This window comes from Primulina eburnea, chromosome 3, assembly GCF_022965805.1.
Source record: "Primulina eburnea isolate SZY01 chromosome 3, ASM2296580v1, whole genome shotgun sequence".
Lineage (NCBI taxonomy): Eukaryota > Viridiplantae > Streptophyta > Magnoliopsida > Lamiales > Gesneriaceae > Primulina > Primulina eburnea.
In genome coordinates, this window is record NC_133103.1 from 9,065,541 (window position 1) to 9,090,193 (window position 24,653).

Consider the following 24,653-nt stretch of genomic DNA (forward strand, 5'->3'; position numbering starts at 1 on the left):
ATCTAATGTTATATCAGCAATATCTGATGTTACGTTAAAAGTGTCAGACCACCTGATCAGCACTCCCACAAATTTGGATGTGAAGCCAAAGAACCAACTTGCAAGATAAAAGGCCAACTTTGGACTATTTACAATACCAAATCCTAAAACAGTATAACTTAGATGGTGAATTAGGTTGTTTTTCCCTCTACTTAATAAAAATTTATTCTGTAAGTGTAATTTACGAAATCTAAAATGGAATGCAACTAAAATCACTTAAAAAAAATATTTAATTTATTTTGATAATGTGCATTTAATCAAAGCTATATTTAGTTTTTTTTTTTACGCTCACTTCGGTTAGCAACCATACGCAGCAGAAGATAAAAAAACATTAAGGTAAATGTGCAGTAATAATTGACTTAAATTTCTTCCATCAAATTTTCTATAAATACTTTGTAGACATAATCTCCTCTCTCATTCTTCCATGGACTCCATGTTTTCTTGGGCTCAGTCTTTTCATGGCTCCATGTTGTCCATCTTTTTCTTACCTCTGCTCATCATTACAATGTCTATAACCTTTTTTGCCATCATGAAAATCAGGGTTTCGTGCAGTTGTGAGATCTGTAAAGCATATATTGAATCCACCTGGAAAACACAGTTTCCGAATCTTTGCGATTGGTACACTCATTTGCTGAAAAATTCTCCATCTCGAACGATACATATCCATATTCTGAACAATACAGTCACTGCAAATCCAGAGAACGTTGAATATATGCTAAAAACTAGATTTAATAATTTCCCGAAAGGGAAGCCTTTTTCTGCAATCTTGGGTGATTTCCTGGGACGAGGGATATTCAACGTGGATGGAGATTTATGGAGATTTCAGAGGAAAATGGCGATTTTTGAACTGGGTCGGGTCTCCATTAGGAGCTACGCATTCGAAGTTGCTCGACAAGAAATTGATACCTGTTTGATACCCCTTTTGGAATCAGTTTGTTTCAGAAATGAAACACTGGATTTACAAGATGTTTTTGGAATATTTTCATTTGATTTCATCTTTAAGTTTTCATTCGGATTAGACCCCAAGTGTTTGGAACTGTCGCTTCCGTTATCAAAGTTCGCCATCGCCTTCGATTTAGCGTCCAAACTTTCAGCAGAGAGAGCCATGAATGCTTCCCCACTCGTTTGGAAGATCAAAAGAGTTTTCAACCTTGGAAATGAGAAAAAACTCCGGGAATCAATTAAGATTCTCGATATTTTAGCTCAAGAAGTCATCGAGCAAAGGCGAAGTTTTGATTTTTCTCAAAAAAATGATCTTTTATCAAGATTCATGAGTAATATCAACGATGACACTTATCTTCGGGATATAGTCATAAGCTTCGTTTTAGCAGGCCGCGACACAGTGGCTTCTGCCCTAACAAGTTTCTTCTGGCTAGTCGCCAATCACCCGGACGTCGAGGCTGGTATCCTGACCGAGTTGGATAGTGTTCTTGGTCCCAAACAAGGGCTCACCAGCTACGAACAGATTCGAAAGCTCCACTATTTGCATGCATCTATTTATGAAAGCATGAGACTATATCCACCAGTTCAATTCGACTCAAAATTTTGTTTGCAGGACGATATTTTTCCGGATGGGAGTTTTTTGAGAAAGGGAACTAGGGTTACTTACCATCCATATGCAATGGGGAGAATCGAAGAGATTTGGGGTGAGAAGTGCTTGGAATTTAAGCCAGAAAGATGGCTTAAAGATGGGGTTTTCTTCCACGAAAACCCTTTCAAGTATCCTGTTTTTCAGGCTGGTGTTAGGATTTGCTTAGGTAAAGAAATGGCAATTGTGGAGATAAAAAGTGTTGCCGTCTCTTTGTTGCGACGATTTCGACTCGAAGTGGTACAGCCAAAGGAAAGCCCCAGGTTCTCACCTGGGCTTACTGCTACTTTTCGCGGCGGTTTACGGGTTTTTGTTCGAGATCGAAGCACCTCATCTTAGCTTAATTACCTACATAAGCATATAGTCTATTCATATTATGCCAAACTACCTGAAGTGATCCAAAATTATGTGTGGTGACTTTGTCATATGTTATTCTTTTGACTAGCTCTATAAAGTCGTAATCATTTAGATGTGTGTGTGTGTGTGTGTTCAAATATAAAAGATATATAGTTTTGAGTTTCAAATATTTTGTTTAGCTCATTTAAAATGATCAACTAATTAAAGTATCGGGCTTTTGTGATCACCTCAATTGGTATGGATTCTCTACTGTGCAGAAATTCATCACTTATTTTATTTTTAAGATGGCGTGCCTAAATAAAATATGCTGTTAATAGGATATGATCCACGTTGTAAACCAGTAGATGTGATACATTTTTAATTCTCAAATCACATTATTGAGTGACTGTGTTTTTCTCGAAAGCAAAAGTTCATGATTTCTAAATTTTCTACTTGAAATGTCTTCTTGCTACAGGAAAAATGAGAGATGTAGAAGAGTTTTTTTCAAAATCTTATTACACTGTACGTTATTTATTTATTTTATTGCTTGTGCCAACAGCCTACTGACTCACTAGGTCCAACAGACTATATCTGCACTTTATTAAACCTTTTTTAAGTTTTCTTCAAAACTTAGCTGATTTAGATAGGATTTTGGTTGCTAACCTTGACGAAATCTTACTATTTTAAAAATATTAAAATTTTATAAGGTGTTTATTCAACTCATCTAGAAACCATATATATATATATATATATATATATATATATATATATATATATATATATATATATATATATATCTTAATATTCTAGTTATCATCATATATGAGTTCGAGATGAAGATGTTAGAATATTTTTTGTGCAAGCCAATTGTAAGATGGAGTTTTTATTGGTTTTTTTGTAAAAAATTATTCATATAATTTACATTCTTTTGGCAAAAATCTTTATTTGTTCACATATGCATGATGCATAAATAAGACCTTGAACATGCTATAGTACATGAAAGATGAGGTCGTACATATGATGACTATCATGAAACACATTGTTTAATTAGTTTATATTCTAAACATGGAAATCAAGCGGACCGTTTAAAAGAAAGATAAAGGCCGTTTGAACTTGAGACTGACATCTGTGATATTCTGTACCATATTTTATTGGTAAGAACTTAGAGATGTTCGAACATGCAGACGAGTGCTCATATCATGAGCTGATCAAACTACCTTCGCTCGGACTTTTAAATGGTTACCATTTATCGGGTGGATAAGTAATTTGTTATGATTATACATCATTAATAATTTGGACAACACTGAGGTTACACATGTTAGTGATATACTTTGACTCGTTTATTGACTTCATGGGGGTTATCAATTAACTTACGAAATTGAGTGTAGTTACAACATATATAAGGGGTTAGTGCATAGTCAGGATTCACAACTTATTAGGATGAGCTCTCATAAGGACAAACATGGTCCTGGATCGAAAAGAATTGTGAACTTATGGATAACTACATCACTCAACCATTGATGGTCAAACAAATCTTGATTTCACTTTTCCATTTGAAAATGTTAAATTTAAAAGTTGAATTTGATTATAAAATTTTGATATGGTCAAAATATTAAGCTTGTAAGTGAGCATATCCATATTTGAAAACTAAAAGAGTAAGATAGCTAAAAACAGTGGATAAAATTACTTTTTTGGTCTTGTATGTACTTTTCCACTTTCGGTTTTGTTAACAATGAATTGGTATTTTTATTCATACAACTTTCGTGTTTTTTTCATTTTTTTATTGTTGACGATAAATTTGTATTTTTAATTATATAATTTGCATTTTTTTCATTTTTGTTATTTTTTTATCGGAGTGTGTTGTGATTTTTGTTATTTTTTTATCGGAGTGTGTTGTGTATCATTCAAAATAATATTCTCAAAAAATCACAAACATATGCAAGATTTTTCTTCCAAAAATTCATGTCAACATCCATGTCTACCACATAAACAATTTCCAGCAGACGCAAAAGTTTTTGGTAGAATAAATTTAAAAAAAAAAACATGCGAGCCATATCATTGATAATGCAAATTTGCCTTTGGAAAAAATATAATTTTATATTGTCGTACTGGAGTTCTAATAAATTTAAAAACGAAAGTACATAGAGAGAACTAATTTGAAAATTCTAAACGATAAGCTATATCTCACATCATAAAAAAATTACTGTGAAAGAATGAAAATTTATTCATAAATGATATAAAATCATACCAAAGAAAATAAAATAGTAAACAAAAACCGAACAAAAATAACATAGTAGGAAACATTTAATTTTTTTTATGTATAAATGAATAAAATAATGATCCACCCATCAATAGTACACGACATGAATAAAGTGAAGATCACGCATCGTAAAGATATATAATAATTATTAAAATGTATTAAAAAAAATTACACATAGAAAATTTTAAATTATTATAATATAAAGAGATTGGCTTTATCTTTTATTAGCGGATCTGCTCTTTTGAACTCACATTCTCGCATTATTCATTGTCAAACTTCATCTACTTCTAGGCTGACTAAGTACAAAATAAAGTTTTTTTCTAAAAAATATTCCATCTTACTTAATGGCTAATTTATCAGAAATTAATGAAAAAAATTCACGATCCATAACATAAAGCAAGTATATTACATTGGATAGTCTAGAAATTAATCAAGCCATGCATGTTAATTTGTCACCACGGGTATACTTTTTTTAGATGAGTGGGTCTCTTTTGAGACGGTCTCACGTCTTTATCTGTGAGAAGGGTCAATCCTATCGAAATTCACAATAAAAAATAATACTGTTAGTATAAAAAATAATATTTTTTCATGGATAACCCAAATAAAATATATGTCTCACAAAATACGATCAATGGACCGTCTCACACAAGTTTTTGTTTTTTTTAGATTCGATGGAGGATTCACATTCGAGGAATAAATAGCATCTTCCTTTACTAACCAATAACATTGATGAGTTTTCAAGCATGCTAAGTACTTCCAGTTTGAATTAAAGACGTTGAAAGCTTTGTCCTTCCTTTCCCACCATAGATGACAGGTGAACAAACTTTCCCATATGCTTTCACAGAAACCGAAGTTGAAATTTCAACCCGGAGAAAGTGTATGATTTCCGAGATCGTCGTTTTTAGACCAGCAATGCATGGATAACGGCGACGAATTGGGAGGGAGACTATCGATGACATAAACATCGTAGCTGGCCGTAAAAGTACATCTGCGCTTGTTCTCAACGGATAATACGGGATGAAGAAAAATTATTGAGAGGATAAATATCGGAAAGATGAATCTCATCTTTGGAGAATATGCAGATGGATTAGTAATTAATTCTTCAGTTATAGAGTGGATTAATACCATATTTTTTCAGTTAATTTTTATCGGAGATAATGATGGTTTGGCTCAAGATTTGAATAATTCGTTAATTTTTTATGGAAAGTTATACTGCAGTAAATAGAAAATTAATTTGAAATTTAATTATATTATATTTTGTTTGGTGATTTTATTTTATATTTTTTTTTTGGAAGAGATTTTGTGATTAGATGCGTTAGTAATGCTAAACAATCGTGGAATCTTTTCTATGATAATGGCCCAAATCAAAATTTATTCGCAGCTTTTTTTCTTTCGTGAAAATGTATTTGTCCACATTAACATTTTGAAAATATATCCGAAGTTATTGTCTGGCGATAAAGATATATATTTTTAAGTTCTTGGAAATATAAAATTAAATTTATAAAAATTGAAGTTATCGGAAACATAAAAGTCGCTAAATTTAGTTATTAACTTTTTTTTTCCCAAATATATTCACATATAAAAAAGGTTGATGTGCAATATTTTGCATACATACTACAGTGACGGATATCAGATATGTGAGGCGGTGACTCGGTAAAGGTTGGAAAATAATTTTATTATATATTTTTTGAAAGTGTATATACTTTTCGGAAGGTTTTTAAAATTGTTTAGAATTCAGGAAAAAACTTGTGTGAGACAGTCTCATGGGTCGTATTTTGTGAGACAAATCTTTTATTTGGATCATCCACGAAAAATATTTTTTTTTATGCTAAAAGTATTATTTTTTATTATGAATATCGGTAGAGTTAGACCCGTCTCACAGATAAAGATTCGTGAGACCGTCTCATAAGATACCTACCACAATCCAACTATTTAATCCGATTGGATTCAATTCTAATATATTGGTTGTGGGATTCAATGGTTAGAAAATTCCTTTGAAGTTTCATAAGTTAGAAGTTATAAAAAAAATTAAACTCTATTCACTCTCATTTACCACATAAAAGCATTCAATGGCTTATGGTTTGACAATATGAGTATATTTTGTATGAGACGGTTTCACAGATCTTTGTTTGTAAGACGAGTCAATTTTGCTTATATTTACAATAAAAAATAATATTTTTCATAGATAACCCAAATAAAATATCAGTATCACAAAATTAAATTGTGAAACCCTCTCACGAGAGTTTTGTGTTTCTAATAATTCGATGTTTACAATAATCCCCCTTTTGATTTTTTAGAAAAACATTTTCATGGAATTCTATCTCTAACAATATCCCCCTACAATCTTTCCACAGTGAAGTTCGAAGCCGGTGCATTACGACTGCTAGCAATGCAGTATGCCTATCTACTGTATCTAAACTCAGTCGAAAAATTCTTACATTGAAACATTTGGTCATTTTGTATGTTTAGTACAAATAAAAAATTTATCAGACAAATTGAAAGGATCCAATGAAATAGGGAGTCGATAATATATTTTATATTCTATTGTTTTAGTTTTATCCATTATCAATTTTCGATAATAATATTGACAAATGACAATAGTGGAACCAATAACTTTAGTAAAAAAATATATTATATAGTTTAGAAACTTTACTTTTAAAAAAAATACAACTTAAAAGTTCAATTTTTTAATTAACAAAAACACCATCACTAATCATCAATTATTCAGTGGCGCCTGTTGTAAAATATGTTTCATGAAGTGAAATTGATGAGTAGTTTTGTTGTGTATCGGTCTCACGGGTTTATATCGTAAGACGAGTCGATCAGGTTCATATCTATGATAAAAAATAATATTTTTCAGTCAAATCAACAAATAATACATAATAATTTTTATAATATAATTAACAAAAAATATTACTATTTTACAATAAAAAATAATACTTTAGACATAAAGAAAATATTATTTTTCATGAATCGGCTCGAATCAGATATTCATTTAATAGATTTGACTCTTGAAACGATTTTATATAAGTTTTTGGTGTTGATCCAATTCTCAAGACGTGTAGTACCATCCCATTTAAGGGTGAGATTACACTAGGAGAATCTGGTGGAAGCTCAAATACAATAATTGATTTGAAAGGCAGAAATTGTATGGTTCTACAATAATGTTATGTTTCGAACTTTTAATTTTACTCTTGGTTGAGGGGACCTGATCTTATTTAAATGTTAGAAGCATACAAATGATTAATCTTTTTTAAAAGATAAAATCTCAAGATTACGAAATTGGATTTATTTAGATCTAAAATATTAAAAATTGATTAGCTCTACTATTTGATGGACCACAAAAATTAATCAAGTGATCAAAGCCACTTTGGTGATGTAATCACCCAAACCACTTCAACAATTCCGACTTCATCAATGGGTCCAAGTACATAAACTTAGCATTTATTTATTACTTCCATATGTTTCTTCCTCAAGTGAAAATCGTCACGTATTTTTTGACGATGAAACTCGTAGCTGATAATACATGTATCTATTTCTTGTTTCTATAATAGTTGGCTTTGTTGAGAAAACAGTTTTAATTTCTATTTTTTAGGGAGAGTAATCAGTTTTCTACACTCAACAAGCGATAAAAGTTTGAAAATATTGCAGCAAATTTGAATTCAAAGAGATTCTAAAAGTGGGTCGATTATATTTTTGTGGACCACCAGCACAATTTCTTTTCTCTTATACATGTAAGAATGAGAGAATAAATATTTCAAAAGAAGAGAGTGAATTTGATATGAGAGAGACAGTAGAGCTTTGTCCTATTGTTGAATAACCCTCCCAAGAATTTTCTGCAGGTTTTTTATTTATTAGATCGCTCAAAAAATTAAAATAAAAGAAAGGAAAAACCCGAATACTATTTATTCCGCGACGCAGCGAGTGAAATTTCTTAGAGAAAATGTGTTGTTAAATCCGAAGTAGATCTCTGGAAGTTTCAGGGGCTGTGATTTTAGCTAAGTTCTTTGTGTAGCTGTCAAGGTTTGATCTTTTGTGTTGTGATGCTTCATTTCTTGAGATAATGTGCTGTTTTGAGATTCCGATGTATGTTTTTTTTTTCCCAGTTTAACTAATGTTTGATTATTGAAACCATGTTTAAACTTGAATAATCTTGTGGGATTTATCAAGAAAAGTATTCGGCATTCTACCAATAATCAAAGGATGAGTAGAAGCGACGCGTGTAGAATTGGGATAGCTAGTACCAATTAGTTACTTTTAGCTCGCTGTAATTTGCCTCGTTTGTATGTGCTGATGCCTTTTGCAGTTCGAAAAATGCTGATTTGTTATGAGTACATTTTTTTCATAGATTTACTGGATTCTTGACTATTGATCTCTCTCGTTAGTTGTTACTAGGTGCACAATCTGCTCCTGCGCAAAGTTTTTGAATGTTTTAATTCTTTTCTGTAAACATGATTGGAGTCTGGAGATGATTTGTTGGAAATTCGAATAAAACATTGGATTCTGAAATGACTCATGACATTACACGGATCGACAAATTGTGGCCTCGGGGCTCACTCATAAGTGAGAGGGTGGAATCAAGAAAATAATAATTTGGAACCAAATGTTTTTTTTGCATATCATGTGTATTCTTTCTGAGTTCTTTTATTCGCGTTATAAGGAAATAAAATGTATTTCATCTGTGATGCATTATTCTGATTATCACCAAAATGCTACTTGTTAACTGTGTTATTCCTCTTTGTCTATGCAGATAAATATGATGAAGCATTAGTCAACTGGAAATAAACTAGTTCTATTATCCATTTTATTTATTCATGTTGTTGTGGTGCTGAATTCAAGTAAAATAAATTATTTCTAGCAGCTAGAATGGATTCTTTTCGCGGAAATTGTGAGATAGTAAAGGCGAAGGATGAGCCGAGTACTACTCTCCAACCTCGAACATTTCATCATGTAAGTAGAACATGGGACAGAGAGCAGAAGCCTCCACTCATGAAAAAACGATATAAAAAATCTTTGGAAGATGACATTGAAAAGCTTTTTGAAGCAGTCAATATCAGGGCATCCAAGAGTTTGGATCTCTCTGGCATTCAAATAAATTCTTCAAAGATGCCAATGAGGTTTTCTAGTTCTCATTCTCCGGGATTTGGATTCTCCGAGCCCATCACTCTGAAACAGGCGTTGAGGGGATTCTGTATTTCTCAGGCAGCAGAGATGGCCACCATGAAACGGCTGATGCTGCCGGCTGCATCTCCTAGGATCTCAGAAGTCAAGAGAATCAATAATCTGTACCAGTCTGTTGTAGTTGAAGCGGTGGGTGAATTATCCGGAACAAAGCTTGAAGATGACATGCCAAATTCTTCAAACGTGGGAGCTCGAGTTCTTCAGGATTCAGTGGTGACATTACAATCCGAAAGTTCCTCTCCTCCTAGTTTTGGTGTTGGACCAACAATAAAAGATATGGAGTGTATACCAAGTGATTCTGGTCAATTAATGGCTGAATTTAGTGGAAAATGTACTGGATTATCTCTAGCAGGAGAAACTCCAATCTCTTCTTCCAATCAGGCAAAATTACTGGATCAGGCTGAGGGTGCTGATTACTCTCTTGGTCAAGGAAATATAGCACCTGCATCAAAAGCTGATGTACAGTTGATAGAAACTGTATCCTTGGCAGACGAACTACACAGTTCTGTTTCTGTTTCTGTTTTACATCATCAAAAGGCATGTGTTAATTTGTTGAAAGTGGAGAAGAAAATTTATAGCTCAAACAATGTAGCAAGTGACCCATTCATGAATTCTGCCACTTTATTGAGAGGAGCAAACAAAACAGCGTCTAAGTTGAAGCTGAAATCCAAATTACAGGCTGTACCTTTAACTGGTGCAGTAAAAAACAGTAGAAGACTGAAATCCAAAAGGGACACCTCCCGTATAGTCAAACCCATCACCAGAAACAAGAATTTTGTCATAGAGAAACCAAAGACGGTGGCGATATCAACTTATGAAGTAAATAGTAGTCTTAACCGTGATTCAGGGCAATTGATCTGCCAGAAATGCCTGTGTTTCTTGAGAGATCCAAGTGAGAATCCTTCCGAGATTAGAGGTAATCCTATTGTTGAAACTAAGATTATCTCCAATCTCAACGAGAAAAGGGATATCTCTCAAAGCTCAAAGAGCAGCATATGCGATCTTAGTAGTAGCTCCACTAGCCTCAGTGAAGAGAGTAATCTAAGTGGACCAACTTGCAGAAATAGACCACATATGTCAAAGGACATGAAATGGGAAGCAATAAATGACTTAAGAAAACACTGTCTCCTAGAATTGAGTCGCTTTAATCTATTGAAAAAACTTGGTTCTGGGGACATTGGTACAGTTTATCTTGCAGAGTTGATAGGTACAGGTTGTTTTTTTGCGATTAAAGTAATGGATAATGAGTTCTTGGCAAGGAGAAAGAAGCTCTCTCGGTCCCATACAGAAATAGAGATTCTAAGAATGCTGGACCATCCGTTTCTCCCAACGCTCTATGCCCAGTTTACATCTGACAATTTATCTTGTTTAGTTATGGAATTTTGTCCTGGTGGAGACTTACATGTCTTGCGGCAGCAGCAGCCAGGTCGATGTTTTCCTGAACCAGCTGCAAGGTATCATTTTTCAAATTCATTACTATTTGTATGCAAATATCACTTACAAAATGCAAATTATGAATATACAAAAGATTGCTGCTTGAAGAAAAAATGTGTAATGCACGTAGTCCAACCTTCAGGCACTTGAACATAAATAAGTGGAATTCTTGAATTTCGATAATCTTTGATTGAACTAGCTTTTGTTGTGGCTGAAAGAACCTAAGAATAGGACTTTGGTACACAAATGAACTATGATAATATTTGTGATTTAGATACCTCAGACTGGAATAGATCCGGAATCCGTGAAGAATAAAGGATCTGTGTAATGTATAAGTTGCTGAGTAGTCATTGTAAAACTCACAAATTTCAAACTCGATGTATATTTTTGTACTCAGAAATTTGTACTTAGTTATCAAAGATTTTTTTAAAGATTGTCAAGATTATCTGAAGTGTTAAGTGATAATTAAATATTTGTGTAAAAACTATCCAAGGAATTCAAATTTCAAGTGATAAATATACAATTTTCGATTTTGGTTTATAGATATACATAGGTTAAGATTATGAACGATTCAAGAATTAAGATATAAATATTGGATATACACAAACATGTATATGTGTATTTCAAAATTTATTTGTATAATTTCGAAACTAGTAAATTATAAAACAAGATAAATACGTATGAATAGTTATTTTGTTTTGATTAAGGGTGCGCTAGTAAACTTTAGAAATTCTCCAACCAACAGATTGGTTTACACTTTTCCCCAATATATTTGACATCAAATTTTTTTTTTTTGGGAAAGAATCATAAAAGATTTCAGGTGTCCCAATTTCCTTAGGTAGCTACTTAATTTGCGACCGAAAAACGGGAGTTTTGACGGTTTTGCTACGGGAAGGAACTGGTTTAATAAAAAGGTCGAGAACTACATAGATCTGACAACCAAAATGAAATATTATTTAATCGTGGAAAGTTTTATCGTTGTTCGTGGAGAGTCCCGGAAGAATTGAATTGGTGAGATTAGATAAGTTGATGGTATGATCTCATATTTTCGAAATTATCACATATATAAGGGATGAATAAAAGTCTATATGATAAAGAAGATTTATGCATGGAAATTTCGAAAATTGTCCTCCAACTGGATGAATAAAGAGATTATGATCTATCCAAAACTCAAATATTTACGATCTATCCTAAATTTAAAGTTGAATTCAAAGTTTAAAAGTAAGGATAACACACGATCTGGATAACATATATACTCCTATAAATAGCGCAACACCACATTCGAAAATCTCACACATCTCAAGCTCTCAAATTTCTCGAGTTTTTCTCTCCAATATTTTCGAAAATCCTCTCCTAAGTGCTGGTGCAGTCATCGAAGTGTTGTCTAAGTTCAGAAAATTATGTCATCTTTCCATTGCAAGGAACCCAATCTTCCTCGTTCACAATATGCTATCATATGTTTAGAATAACATATCTAAAATTTAGCTAAATCCAACGGTTAGTTTTTCGTATACAGCCTCCGCAAAAAAACTACTCAAATTCTAAGCGAGGATAATATACCTACTGTTTTTCATCCATAAACAGGTCAATGCGACTTCCAAACCCAATCTCCGCCGCCACAATTTATTTGACTTATGGATATATTGTGCAAGTTTAAGCCCGATCAAACGGTTCAATAAATCACAAAGTATTCTGCAAGACGACCAGCCGAGGTTCTGCTGCGTTCTCGAAATGCCGTTTGCGTGATTCTTCTGTAGTTTCCGAATTTGTCAAGCAATAATAAGGTAATTGAACTTTTGTATATAATTTGGCACACTTGTTCTTTTAAGTGGACTTTGTTCACTACGGATCTTGGGCAAATGCTAGGCAAAAGAGGAAATTTTTTTTGGAAAGTCTTGATTCATGGAATTAGCTGGGCAGTTTGGTTAGTAGAGAAATCGAAGAATTTTTGAAGAATTGGATGAAACCGCGGAAGAATTTTGGAGAAAAACCAAGCTCACAATAGCGAACTGGATTGGAGCGGATAAACACTTTCAGGGATTGTCTGCGTTAGATATTCTAAGAGATTTGTCGTATGTGTATTGTTAAGAATTTATGAGCTACATTTTCGTAGGAGTGGACCACTGGTCCACTGCTTGTATTGTAAACTTTATTAGTAATAATATTCTTATGTTTCCTATAAAAAAAATGTTTTAAAATAATTTGTATATGAATTGTTTCAGTTTTCAAAAGTTTCGTTTGAGCATGAGTTATATTCATTTCGTGTTGTGTTGAAAGTAACATTTGTTTTGGCACTTTGAGGATTCAACTAGATATGAGTGGAATCCCAACATAAGAAAAGTTTATGGCCCTTACACGGTGAGATTGTAACTGTTATATGGTCTCGCATCTATAAAGGTGTAAAAATTAGGAACTGATGTTAGTAAACCATAAAAGATAAAGAAATCTATGTGTCTAGTTCAAGCTTTGCTTACGTTTATGCTTATGATATATGTTATACAAATTATGATGTGCATGATTTGTTATTTCGAAGATAATGTGTATTTGGTATGTATGTGCTCGAACAGTCTCCACTTGTTGAGTGACGATCATATCACTCACACCTCACTCTACACTCCCTAGATAAGTCACAGAGAAATTGAGGAATAGGAAGAAGACCATTTTTGGGGATGGTAACAATATGAATCAAAAAGTTTATTTTAGTTTTCGTTTATTTAATTTTTTAATTCAAGTTGTAAATGCTTCCGCAAATTTTTATCGTTTTCAGATTTTATTTCATAAAGACGATTCTGTATTATGATATTTACGAAATAAACTGGTTTTGATTTATAATGTAACTTGATTTTTGGTGATTATGTGATTGTTGAACAACATCAGTGTCGACTAACTCCTGTCACAAGACATGACAGTCGGGGATAAATTGGTATTGGCCACAAAATATGTTAATGTTTGATGAAGTTTTGAGTGGCTGGTCTTCATTAGCAATAGTACCGATGGTTTTTTATATGTTTTTAGTATTTGGTTCTTGCAGATTCTACGTCGCTGAGGTCCTTCTGGCTCTTGAATATTTGCACATGCTAGGCATCGTGTACCGAGACCTTAAACCTGAGAACATCCTTGTCCGTAAAGATGGTCACATTATGCTAACAGACTTTGATCTATCACTCAGATGTTCTGTTAGCCCAACTCTCATTAAATTGGTAGGAATGAAGGAGCCACGTAGGGTCTCTGGTCCATGTGCTGGATCTAGCTGCATCGACCCTTTCTGTGGTGGACCGTATTGCAGGATGTCTTGCTTTAGCCCCCGGATTATGTCTTCAGCTGCAAGATCAAGAAAGCTAAAAACTGATGCATCCGAGGCTAGATCATCTCCTCAGCTTGTGGTGGAGCCTACAGAGGCACGGTCCAACTCTTTTGTTGGTACACACGAGTACTTAGCTCCAGAAATCATCAAAGGAGAAGGTCATGGAAGCGCCGTTGATTGGTGGATGTTTGGCATTTTTCTTTACGAGCTACTTTACGGGATGACTCCGTTCAGAGGTACTGGAAACGATGAAACATTGGCCAATGTCATCTTGCAGAAACTCGAGTTCCCCAACACTCCAATTGTTAGTTTTCAGGCCAGGGATCTCATGAGAATCCTGCTGGTGAAGGAACCTGAGTATCGCCTGGGTACAGAAACAGGCGCTGCTGAGATCAAACGACACCCATTCTTCGACGGACTGAACTGGGCACTGATACGCTGTGCCATTCCACCTAACATACCCGAGGTTTACGACATTGAATATTTGAAAACGTCATCAATGGGTTCTGGCGAAAACATTTAGAATGTGAGCAGTTCTACCGGAAAAACATTTGTTGAGGAAAACCTATGGCAGGTTATATGTTATCATGAATTCATGATTTTAATCTATTGAGTCGCTCCTCACCCTGATCTTCTGTCCCCTCTTCCGAATTCCGTTGGTCCTTCAATGTCTCTTGTACCTTGTATCCAGCAAATTTGTATAACATCAGCACCATAGCAATGTCTTCTCACTCCTCACGTTCCGTGTATTTCTCGTGATCACGACGGTTTAATACAAAGCCAAATGCTTCTCTTTGACTTTGTCAGTCTCCAGGTTTTGTTTCCTGTACACCATAATGTGGGTATCATGTTTGCCAGCTTCAAGAATCTAGGCGTAAAGCAGCATTCCAGTTCGAATGGCAAGAACAGCACCAAGACGAGGCAAACTTGAGTAATTTAATTGGTTCATCTGTATTACATAATCAAAGTTAAAATCATTTATAATTGCATAAAAGTTAGTCCTACGAGAATGTATATTGTTGTAGTGCCAGAACGACCTTTGGGTCACTGGACCTTTGCACATTTTTTTTTGTTGTTTATAATATTGAACTGTCGATTCCGAAAAGAAAAAAATTATTACAAACTGTAGTGTGGAGTGACGGATATCATAACCGAGTGATATTTTATCATACAGTTGTTTAAATAAAAATTATTACAAACTGTTTTTCCCAAAAACTCGAGCCCGTTGAAATGTACAGAAGTAGCTACGCTTGAGTGGAGTATATCAAGAACGAAGATTTCCATATCTATGACAACTGAAGCCATGCGTTAAACATCCAACGGTTTGGTTTAACGATGAGAAAATCAATATCCCGTTATCATCATGTACACTGTATTTGGATGCTTTCACTAGATCGTATCCGCTTGGCACTTGTATAACTGCACATTACAGCTACATGATCGATCCTAAACGAGCATATCTGTATATGCTGCTAGTCCATGGCTGTCAAGACACTGTTTCAGTTTGTACAGTGCTCGACACTCCAGTTGTCTAACTCGTTCCTTTGTTAGCCCAACACCAGAACCAATTTCCGACAGGGATCTCTGTGTGCCATCTTCAATGCCGAATCTCATCTTGATTATTTTCCTCTCCCTCGGATTGAGAATGGCCAAGAGATTTCGAACGTGTTGTCTCATTAGTTGTTTCTCTGCACTCAATTCTGGGGCCTCGATACTCGGATCTGCAGTGATTTCCTGTGATATTTGAAGTACACATCCATTTGTTATATCAGAAAATCCCATTCGTATTGACATGTAAGCTCACTTGTAACATTGAAAATTCGCAATGTTTCTGCAGGACGGAATCAAGATTATTTGTCTCTCAATCATGAATCTGCACGATAAATTAATCTCAAAGAGTACATATGAACACCTAAGGACCGGTGTGATGCTTCAGACACAACAGCCATCCAAATGATATATGAAGGTACCAAGAAGTTTGACCAGGAATGATACCAGAAACCAATTATTAAAATACACCAAGTTTCTAGCTTCAAAAAAAATAAAACGTACACCATATTTCTGTTATCTGCTGTTGTTGATAAATTAATCAGTGCCACTAAATCTAATCAATCAAACATCGGAGAAAAATCACAGAATATTTTCTTTGATGCAATATCTACGTTGCTCAAATTCCAAAACCTGTGCTTGAGAAATGGCAGCAAGAGTACCTGAAATGTCGTATCTTGGTCCATCCATATGGCCTGCTGCATTGAGACAGGCATTCGAGCTGTATAAAGCAAGCTCTCCAGTCTCTCAACTGTAATGCCAGCACATGCTGCTATGTCCTCTTTCTTTGGGTTATGATTGCCTCGCTGAACGCATACTTTCTTAGCTTCGAAGACCTTCGACAGGAGGCCATAGACATTTTCCTGAAACACCAAATTCATTATTAAACAACGATTCACAAAAACATTGGTAATAAGGAAGAAAACTTACGATGAGCTGGAGTTTCTTTACTTGATCATAAAATTAAGTTTGAAGAAAGAAAATAACTTAAAATAAAATTGGAAACTTGCAATACTGTAATAGTGCATTACCGGCAAGCGGATTGTCCTAGAGTGCTGAAACAGGGTTTTCCTTATTGCTTGCCGAATCCACCAATAGGCATAAGTCGCAAACCTGCAACCTACTTTGGGCTTGAATTTTTCGACACTCCTCATAAGACCAATGCTTCCTCCCTGCAAGAGAATAATATCTCTGTGCTTCGTAAGAATGTTTCTGATAACCTAACACTGAAGTTCTTCATAATCATCTCAAGAGGAAGTATGCAATCATATTCAAGAATCTAACACTAACACAACCCCAAGAAGCATAAAGTATGCAAGCTTTCATTCACCTGTAAAAGATCTGCGAAGTTTAACCCACGCCCTTGGTACTGCTTGGCAATGTGAACCACCAAGCGAAAATTGGCGTAAATTAACTTCTCCCGGCTACTGTTACCACAGTGAAGCTCTGACCGCAAGGCTTGGCAGCTAATACCAATGGCTGCAGCCCACTCAACTAGTGTCGGTTCCCGGGAAAACTGAGTCCGAAGCCTACTTTTCACTTCTTGTAGTTTCATTAACTCCTGGTAAAATAAAAATTGCCAAAGACTCAAATCAAAGTGTGCAAAATAAAGGTCACTGCAGATCAAAGTGAATTAGGACTTGAACAAACCTGTATCTTCGATATCAATTCTGACTCTTCTTTGGCAGTCAATAGCTGCCTTGTTTCTGGTCCTCCTAAGAACATTTGAAGGGTATCATTAGAATCAAATACTCCATTTTTTCCACTTGATTCCGGCTTCCTATGACGCTTAATCTCCTGAATCTCAATATTTAGCTCTGGCGACCTCCTCTGCTTCGTTCGCCTCTCCAGGAGACGTGTTGACCTCACCATTCTCTTATGCCGCAGAGAAGTGTTGGCTAGACCTCTGGCAGCCAACAGTAAGAAAATACGTCATCCAGTATTTGCAAAAGATATTAAAAAGAAGATAAAATGCAAAAATTTGAAGAATGAATGACACATACGTTAGATCAGACGGGCAGTAAAGATGAGACTCGAAAAGATTGGTATCTTTTACAATTGATGCTGCCTCCTTGCATGCAGATAAAGCTTCTCTTGCAAGTGCAACAACACGGTCTGCTTCTACACCTATTAATGTCTCTCCTTTACTTGAAACGGATGCCATTGCCCTTTGTGAGGGTAGTTCTTTTCTGTTTAACAATGGCCATCTGTAGTAAGATATCAAAATTATGGCAGAGTTTCAAAGAAAAGAACAAAGTCCGATAGACTGCCCTTACAGATACGATAATGATGGCCAGTGCTGCAATTGAAGGCCCAAATCTTTCACGTATCGACCAGTAGCAAGATAGTTGTTATCTTCATTAGATGGGAATGCAGGTGCCATTACCACCAGTCTTCTATCCGATGTTTCCTTCAAGAAGATAACAAAATGTATTGATAAAAAGCACTTGTATTCACCAGCACTTAAATGCAAGGTAAAGTCTTATGGGTGACAGAAGATGAGATAACAAATCATCAGCCATCAGGTGCCATTACAACCAGTCTTCTATCCAATGTTTCCTTCAAGAAGTTAACAAAATGTATGATAAAAAGCACTTGTATTCATCAGCACTTAAATGCAAGGTAAAGTCTTATGGGGAGAATAAATCATCTAAGGGCTGTTCCAAAACTTTCTTATAAATACATGAATGGTTTGAAATATTAACAGACTGCTGTTACACTAACATTTCTCATCACAATAAGTCTCACCTGGACTGTATTTTCTTCTTTTGACCACAATAACGTCCTTGTTTCACCACGTTGGTCCTGAATGAGTACTGAAGACGGAGAATATCGAGCAATAGTAGATGGAGGGGAAAGAGTCGGAGTTGCTTGATCAGGAAGCAGAGAAACTGCAGAAATCATCAGGTAAACTAACATCAATTCCTCAAAAAATTGGATTGGATACTTGTCGGCGCATTCAATAATGCATCGTCAAGAGACATATCTTAAAGGGTAGTAGATCCAAATCAGATTTAGATGCAATAATTTGATTCAACAATAAAATTTACGAAGCCATTTACCGTCGATTGTTAATAGGATGGTAAGCAACATATCTTTAACATGCTGAAAAAACTTTATGAAAAAGTTAGATCAGTGATATCTTCAAGAACAAGTGCGCGTTGACATGAGCCACCTTATTCTAAGAATTCATACAGCTTCCCTTATGAATCCTCCCTCAGCATACAATTTATATCTTGAAATTATCTAAAAAATTATATGAAACTTTCAAGAGGAATTTTCATTCACTGGAAATGCAGTAACGAAATGTCAAACATTTAACTGTGATGTAAAAGTTTATATAAATAAGACTGGGAGCTAAACGACAACTCTTCCATTGCATCAACTGGGTAGAATTAATAACTAGAAAGCTTAGAGAATCGAAATGCCCTCAAATAATCCTGTAGCGAACAGCATTTCATCTCACTTTGTTTCAGCTAGCACTCAACATTTCAACACGAAATGACAGCATATCACAAAATTAACCTCATTCTTTTGCTTTCTTTCTTTCTTTCTCTGTTTTTATTTTCCCCTAGATCACTTGTCCCTATCTATTAATAAATAATCGAGTTTGGTCAGATCTATGGTGGAAACTCTCCCAGCAATTATCTATTCATATAGAGAACTTTGAAAAGACACCTTGTCTACGGGCTTATTTCCACTCGACCAACGGGTCAACCTCATTCCTTAATCTAGTAGTGTATGCACGATCATCCATGTATCCAACAGCTTTCACCTTCTCATAGTTGACACAATATCTTATATTCCAACACAGTACAACTCAATTCGAATCTATCTCCAGCAAGCCCCCAAAAGAAGTAGAATTTTATACTTAACTAAACAATATCATTCACCAAACATACAAATGACCATAAAAGGATGACAGCTGTAGTAATGAGAACTCAAGAACATGACTCCGAGCAAAACCACAATTTCCAACTCGCTTTCTTCGCTTCAATATCTCTTAACAGAACAAAAACAAGCCAAGAAAAGGGTATACGCAGTTAAAGTACCAGAGGAAGACGAGGCAGAGCAATTTCTGACATGGGTTCTGGAGAAGAATTGTGGGGGCGAAGAAATCAAGCTGCTCACTGCCTCCATAACACTATTTTGCAAGATTTCAGGCTTGAGAACCGAAATGGCAGCTTATTATTATCTACTTCTCTTCTGAAAACATCAAAACAATGAAAGGCCCTACGCTATTTGCAGTTGTGTTCGACAGATGAAGCTCGTCAAAACGGATGAGATTTTTGAAGGAAATCTAGACATTTAGCTTTTTAATTATTTTTTATTTGCTCAAATAAAACTTCATATTTTGATATATAATATAATATCTTAAATTTTTTATTTATCTTATATATTCTCTTTTACTTCTATACGTATATTATGAAGTATCAACACTTTAAGGCTGTGTTTGGTTCATGAGATTAGGTAGGTTTATGATTATTAAATCCACCTAATAAAGCGTTTGGTACGATTTTTATTTAATCAACTCAATCTCTCTTATAAATGATTAGGTTACATTAAGTAGTAGGATTATTTATCTAACTCTTAATACATCCTATTATTCTAATTTTACCTTTCTCTTAAATCCAAACTCACCATCACTTCCTTCCATCGACCGCCCACCACCAACCCTTGCCGTCGACCGACCGCCCACAGCCGTCGGCCGGCCGCCAGCGCCTCCAATCGACCGCCGGCTCCACTTTCGGCCGACCGCCACCACCTCCGGCCGACCACCCCCGCCGCTTCCGGCCGACCGCCGCCACCGCTTCCGGGCTACCACCCCCGCCCCCTCCGCCGACGCACAAATGGAAGGACAATTTTGTCAATTCATCAAAAAATTAATAATTATCACATTCTTATCCATCATACCAAACATAATATTATTTTATCATTAAATATTATATTTCTATTTCAATCATTCCTCTTATCATTTTCTTCTTAATTATTTCATTATCATATCCTCCGAAACTAAACGTAGTCTAAAATAACTAATTTAATCATTTTAATAAATAGATGAAATTATGTCTTATTCCATTTTAATATATGAAAAAAAATCACATGTATTTCATATTTCAATAATTTTTTTATTTACCACTTATAACTAGCATCTTTCATATCTATTTTTCAATTTAAAAATGATTAAAATATTAAATTATTTATGCACACGAAATTGGCATAGTTGATCATTAAGTTTAGAATGACGTTTATATAACTTATTTAGCATAAAATCATTGTCATTTTGCATCTATACTTATTAAATTATTAAAGTCAAGGGATTACAATAATTAATATTGGTTTCATGGTATTTTTTTAAATATAAAATAAGTAGGCATCCCGAACTTCTCAAATTACCAAAATATTCATTTTTATTTAATAAAATCATAGTGAATTGTATACAGAGTATGACTAACCTATAATAATAAAAAAATATTTTGTACTAATTTTAAATTATACAAATGTATCAGCTCTATTGTGAGATGATCTCACGAAACTTTATTCGTGAAACGAGTCAACAATTCTCATATTTATAATAAAAGTAATATTTTTTCATAATAACTCAAATATAATATTTGTCTCACAAAATTAACTCGTGAAACCGTCTCAAAAGTGTTTTGTAATGGTGAAAATGTTTCAGACTATCGAGTCTTGCGGTATGAATCTGTCCTTCGATACTTTTAGGCCTGCCTTGCCCGCAACCCAATGTGTCCAACTCCGGTTGTACTCACTAAAAATTATATAATTTTAATTTTTTAAATTATAATTTTCCTAATTTAAGTCATTATACAATAAAAAAATATTTAAGAATTAATAAATCATCAAATTTACTTTCCAAATTTATATTAATAATATTTAAGAACAAAAAAAAATTATCACATGTTAAAATCTATTAATTTATATTTAACTCATAACAAAATAAAATTTATAATTATATATTTTCATATCAAACATTCAATATGATAAAAAAAAATGTATAAATAGATTATTAAGAATATATATATACCATCAGGTTGAACGGGTTCATTAAATACCAAAACCTGCTTCATTATGTCTAACCTGCACCAAATAGAGTGGGTTTAATACCGAGCCGGATTTAAACATGACATGTTTCCATTTCTAATTGAGACACCTTCGACCTACCATCGGAAAGAATCACTTTTGCTAGTGGTGACCGACATGAAAGTGTAGTTATCTGCCTCATAAGTTCCTCTGAAATCATCCTAGTAGAAGAAGGAGCTCAATGTGGGATTCGTCTGTTGGCTGAAATTGTATCCAAACCACTGCTAAGTATTTTTTACGTGGATAAGTTTTACGCGAAGAATGTGAGAAGTTTTTTAATAACATTATACTTTTTTCACACGTTATATAATAAAGATTCCGAGTCTCATCACACGTTTGCTAATTTATTACAAAAAGACATTTTGGAAAATATTATAAACAAAATCGAGTTATCAAACGTGCTTAAAGCCTACAAAAAATTCGATTCACATCCATCAACTTCCAATAAAACAAAGAATTAGTATTATTTAAGAAATCACTAACTTCTTGATTTATTTCTTAAAAAAATTATGGACGTGGGAGTGTATATATAGGTATATACTTTGGGTTTTGCAATTGAATATAGACATAGTTTGGAAGAATGATGGAGTTTAATTTTTGCTTGATTAAACTTTGAAGAGGAACGTGTTATTTTCGATATCGATTACAAACACAATGAGGGTGATTTTTCAAGTAATATTTAAATATTGGTATTCAGTGTGTGGTGTAAACGAAGCAAATAAACCGAAAATGAAAAAAAAAAAATTAAGACTCGAACTCAGTTCAAGTTAGATATACTTGAGCTCGAGTTTGATTCGAATATCAAATATTTTAATAAAATTTGACTAGAATTCGATAATTTCGAATACATTGATTTTTTCAAATCGAAAACTTGCAAATCGACTCAATTCATTGGAATCCCTAATTCAGAGAGGTGAGATATGTCCAATTGTGTAAAATTGTCATGTCTTATTAAAAGAGTGAGTCTCATGTGAAACTGGTCAACCCTATCCATATTCACAATAAAAAGTAATACTTTTAGCATAAAAAGTAATATTTTTTCATGGGTAACCCAAATAAGAGATCCGTCTCACAAATACGACTCGTGAGACCGTCTCACACAAATTTTTACCTTATTAAAATTATGTTTTCATCAGTTTCAGAATGATTTAATATATTTAAAAGCCATGTTTTGATGAATTGCTTATTTGCAAGGAAGATTTTGACTTATTGACATAATTATATCAATTAAATTAAAGGCTAACTCAAGCTATAACGTAAAAAATAACTATACAATCGATATTTTTATTGTCAAAGTTAAGAAACTGTATATTTTTAGTAAATCGATCCTCGGATTTTGAAACAAAATTGAAAAGGCAAAAACTTGTGTGAGACGGTCTCACGGGTCGTATTTGTGAGACGGATCTTGTGACACCCTAAAAACAAAGGTGCATAAATTAAAGTTTATTAGTATAAATTTATTAATTTCATTATTTTTTCGGTACAAATTTTATTTGTCCAAAGTATCTAGAAATACATTAAAATACATCACAATACACTTAAAAATTCATCAAGCACTATGAGGTGCTTTTTCCAAAATCAAATACCCAAAATATAATAAAATATAATAAAATATTATAATTAAACTCAACATATATGTTAAGTAATTAATTACACTAATTATTGAGTTCAATATAAGATAATTAGGTTCAATAATTGGATACACGAATAAAATAATATTAAGTTTGGATAAACATGAGATTTTTTCTATTTAATAAATAAATAAATAAATAAAAAATAATAAAAGGATAAACATGGGATTCTCGGCTATAAATAACCGAGCACTTTCCATTCCAGAGACCAAGCCGAGAAAAGGGAAAAAAAAGGGGAAGAAGGAGAGAAAGGGAAAGGGAAGAAGAAAAAGAGGGAGAAAAAGAAGAAAAAATAGAAGGAAAAGCTATATCCTTTCCGAAAAATCCCAATAAATCACTAACTATTCACCTCATATCATAAAACAATATAGCGCTGGAGGTGAGGCAAGAAGATCGACCAAAGACAAGAAAATCAAATAAAGATATTCCGTGAAACGGCGTCGGTATACCGTTTTCAAGCTAGGTACTTTTCGCTTATTTTTCTTATAGTTACACACCAAACTAGAGGTCGACTTTAATAACAAAGTTGTACCTCTTGTTGCATAGATGAGGTACATACCGCCCGTCATCCCAAAATATTGCCGGAACTAACATTTCCGGAATGCCGGAGTACCTCAGTTAGCCATACGACGATATTTAATTCTGGTATTGATCGGCTAGGAATTTGACAAAACTTTCAACGGAAGAATTAAAGATCGTAAAAAGTTACACATGCTGGAAAAAAACGGGCCGCGCGTGGCCGCCGGACGGCCAGCCACGCGCCGGCACCGTCGGCGCGTGTACTACACGCGCCGCCGGAACGGCGAGTTTCCGGTGGCCGATCATTGCTGATGATATTTCCGACTTTTTGGCCAACTTTCGTAATATTTGGATATACCTTCTAATTAATATGAATTTTTGAAACTTAATTAAAATCCACCGGATTAAATTTTGAACAAAAAAATAATCTGAAAATGATCAAATAGTTACTTAAAAACTCTAACATATAAATATCATTCATAATATATTTTTAGGACTTGCTCCAGGAACTCGGAGTATTAATCAAGCCTAAATTGTAAGTTATCAGGTGAGGAAATTACTATTCATTCTTCTATTAAAGCCCTTGGCATTTGGCCTGGAAATTTCAATAGCATTTATTTAATGTTCAAATATCATCCACTGTTCATTTCTATTAATGATATATTTTCTTGCATATTTATGAATGGATTGATATATCATGAATGAATGAAT

General features: G+C 34.1%; 3 protein-coding genes and 1 long non-coding RNA gene across 6 annotated transcripts; 3 read left to right on the forward strand and 1 right to left on the reverse strand.

Moving 5' to 3' along the window:
- The first annotated feature begins 460 nt into the window (after window positions 1-460).
- Window positions 461-2,151, forward strand: LOC140828174 (cytochrome P450 94C1-like). Its single transcript, XM_073191160.1, has one exon. It carries the CDS (start codon window positions 464-466, stop codon window positions 1,964-1,966), a length of 1,503 nt encoding a protein of 500 aa, XP_073047261.1. The 5' UTR covers window positions 461-463; the 3' UTR covers window positions 1,967-2,151.
- A 5,625-nt stretch (window positions 2,152-7,776) lies between these two features.
- On the forward strand, window positions 7,777-15,187 carry LOC140826086 (serine/threonine-protein kinase KIPK2-like). 2 transcript variants are annotated; one of them, XM_073188197.1, is made up of 3 exons: window positions 7,777-8,246; window positions 9,085-10,858; window positions 13,870-15,187. In XM_073188197.1, exons 2-3 carry the CDS (start codon window positions 9,090-9,092, stop codon window positions 14,663-14,665), a joined length of 2,565 nt encoding a protein of 854 aa, XP_073044298.1. In that variant the 5' UTR covers window positions 7,777-8,246; window positions 9,085-9,089; the 3' UTR covers window positions 14,666-15,187. The 2 variants fall into 2 exon arrangements, with proteins under 2 accessions (XP_073044298.1, XP_073044297.1); XM_073188196.1 differs by having other exon boundaries at window positions 7,778-8,246; window positions 8,974-10,858; window positions 13,870-15,183.
- Window positions 15,188-15,319: 132 nt separating this feature from the next.
- On the reverse strand, window positions 15,320-19,994 carry LOC140826087 (RNA polymerase sigma factor sigF, chloroplastic). Of its 2 annotated transcripts, none has more exons than XM_073188199.1 (9): window positions 19,743-19,994; window positions 18,439-18,581; window positions 17,967-18,100; window positions 17,694-17,879; window positions 17,341-17,596; window positions 17,021-17,251; window positions 16,722-16,862; window positions 16,353-16,553; window positions 15,320-15,876 (listed from the first exon to the last, which is right to left on the reverse strand). In XM_073188199.1, the coding sequence occupies exons 1-9, from the start codon at window positions 19,828-19,830 to the stop codon at window positions 15,589-15,591; spliced, it is 1,668 nt and encodes a 555-aa protein (XP_073044300.1). In that variant the 5' UTR covers window positions 19,831-19,994; the 3' UTR covers window positions 15,320-15,588. The 2 variants fall into 2 exon arrangements, with proteins under 2 accessions (XP_073044300.1, XP_073044299.1); XM_073188198.1 differs by having other exon boundaries at window positions 17,694-17,897.
- On the forward strand, window positions 18,062-18,530 carry LOC140826088 (uncharacterized). Its single transcript, XR_012116782.1, has 2 exons — window positions 18,062-18,164; window positions 18,313-18,530. It is a non-coding gene; the product is annotated as an uncharacterized lncRNA (long non-coding RNA).
- Window positions 19,995-24,653: the final 4,659 nt, after the last annotated feature.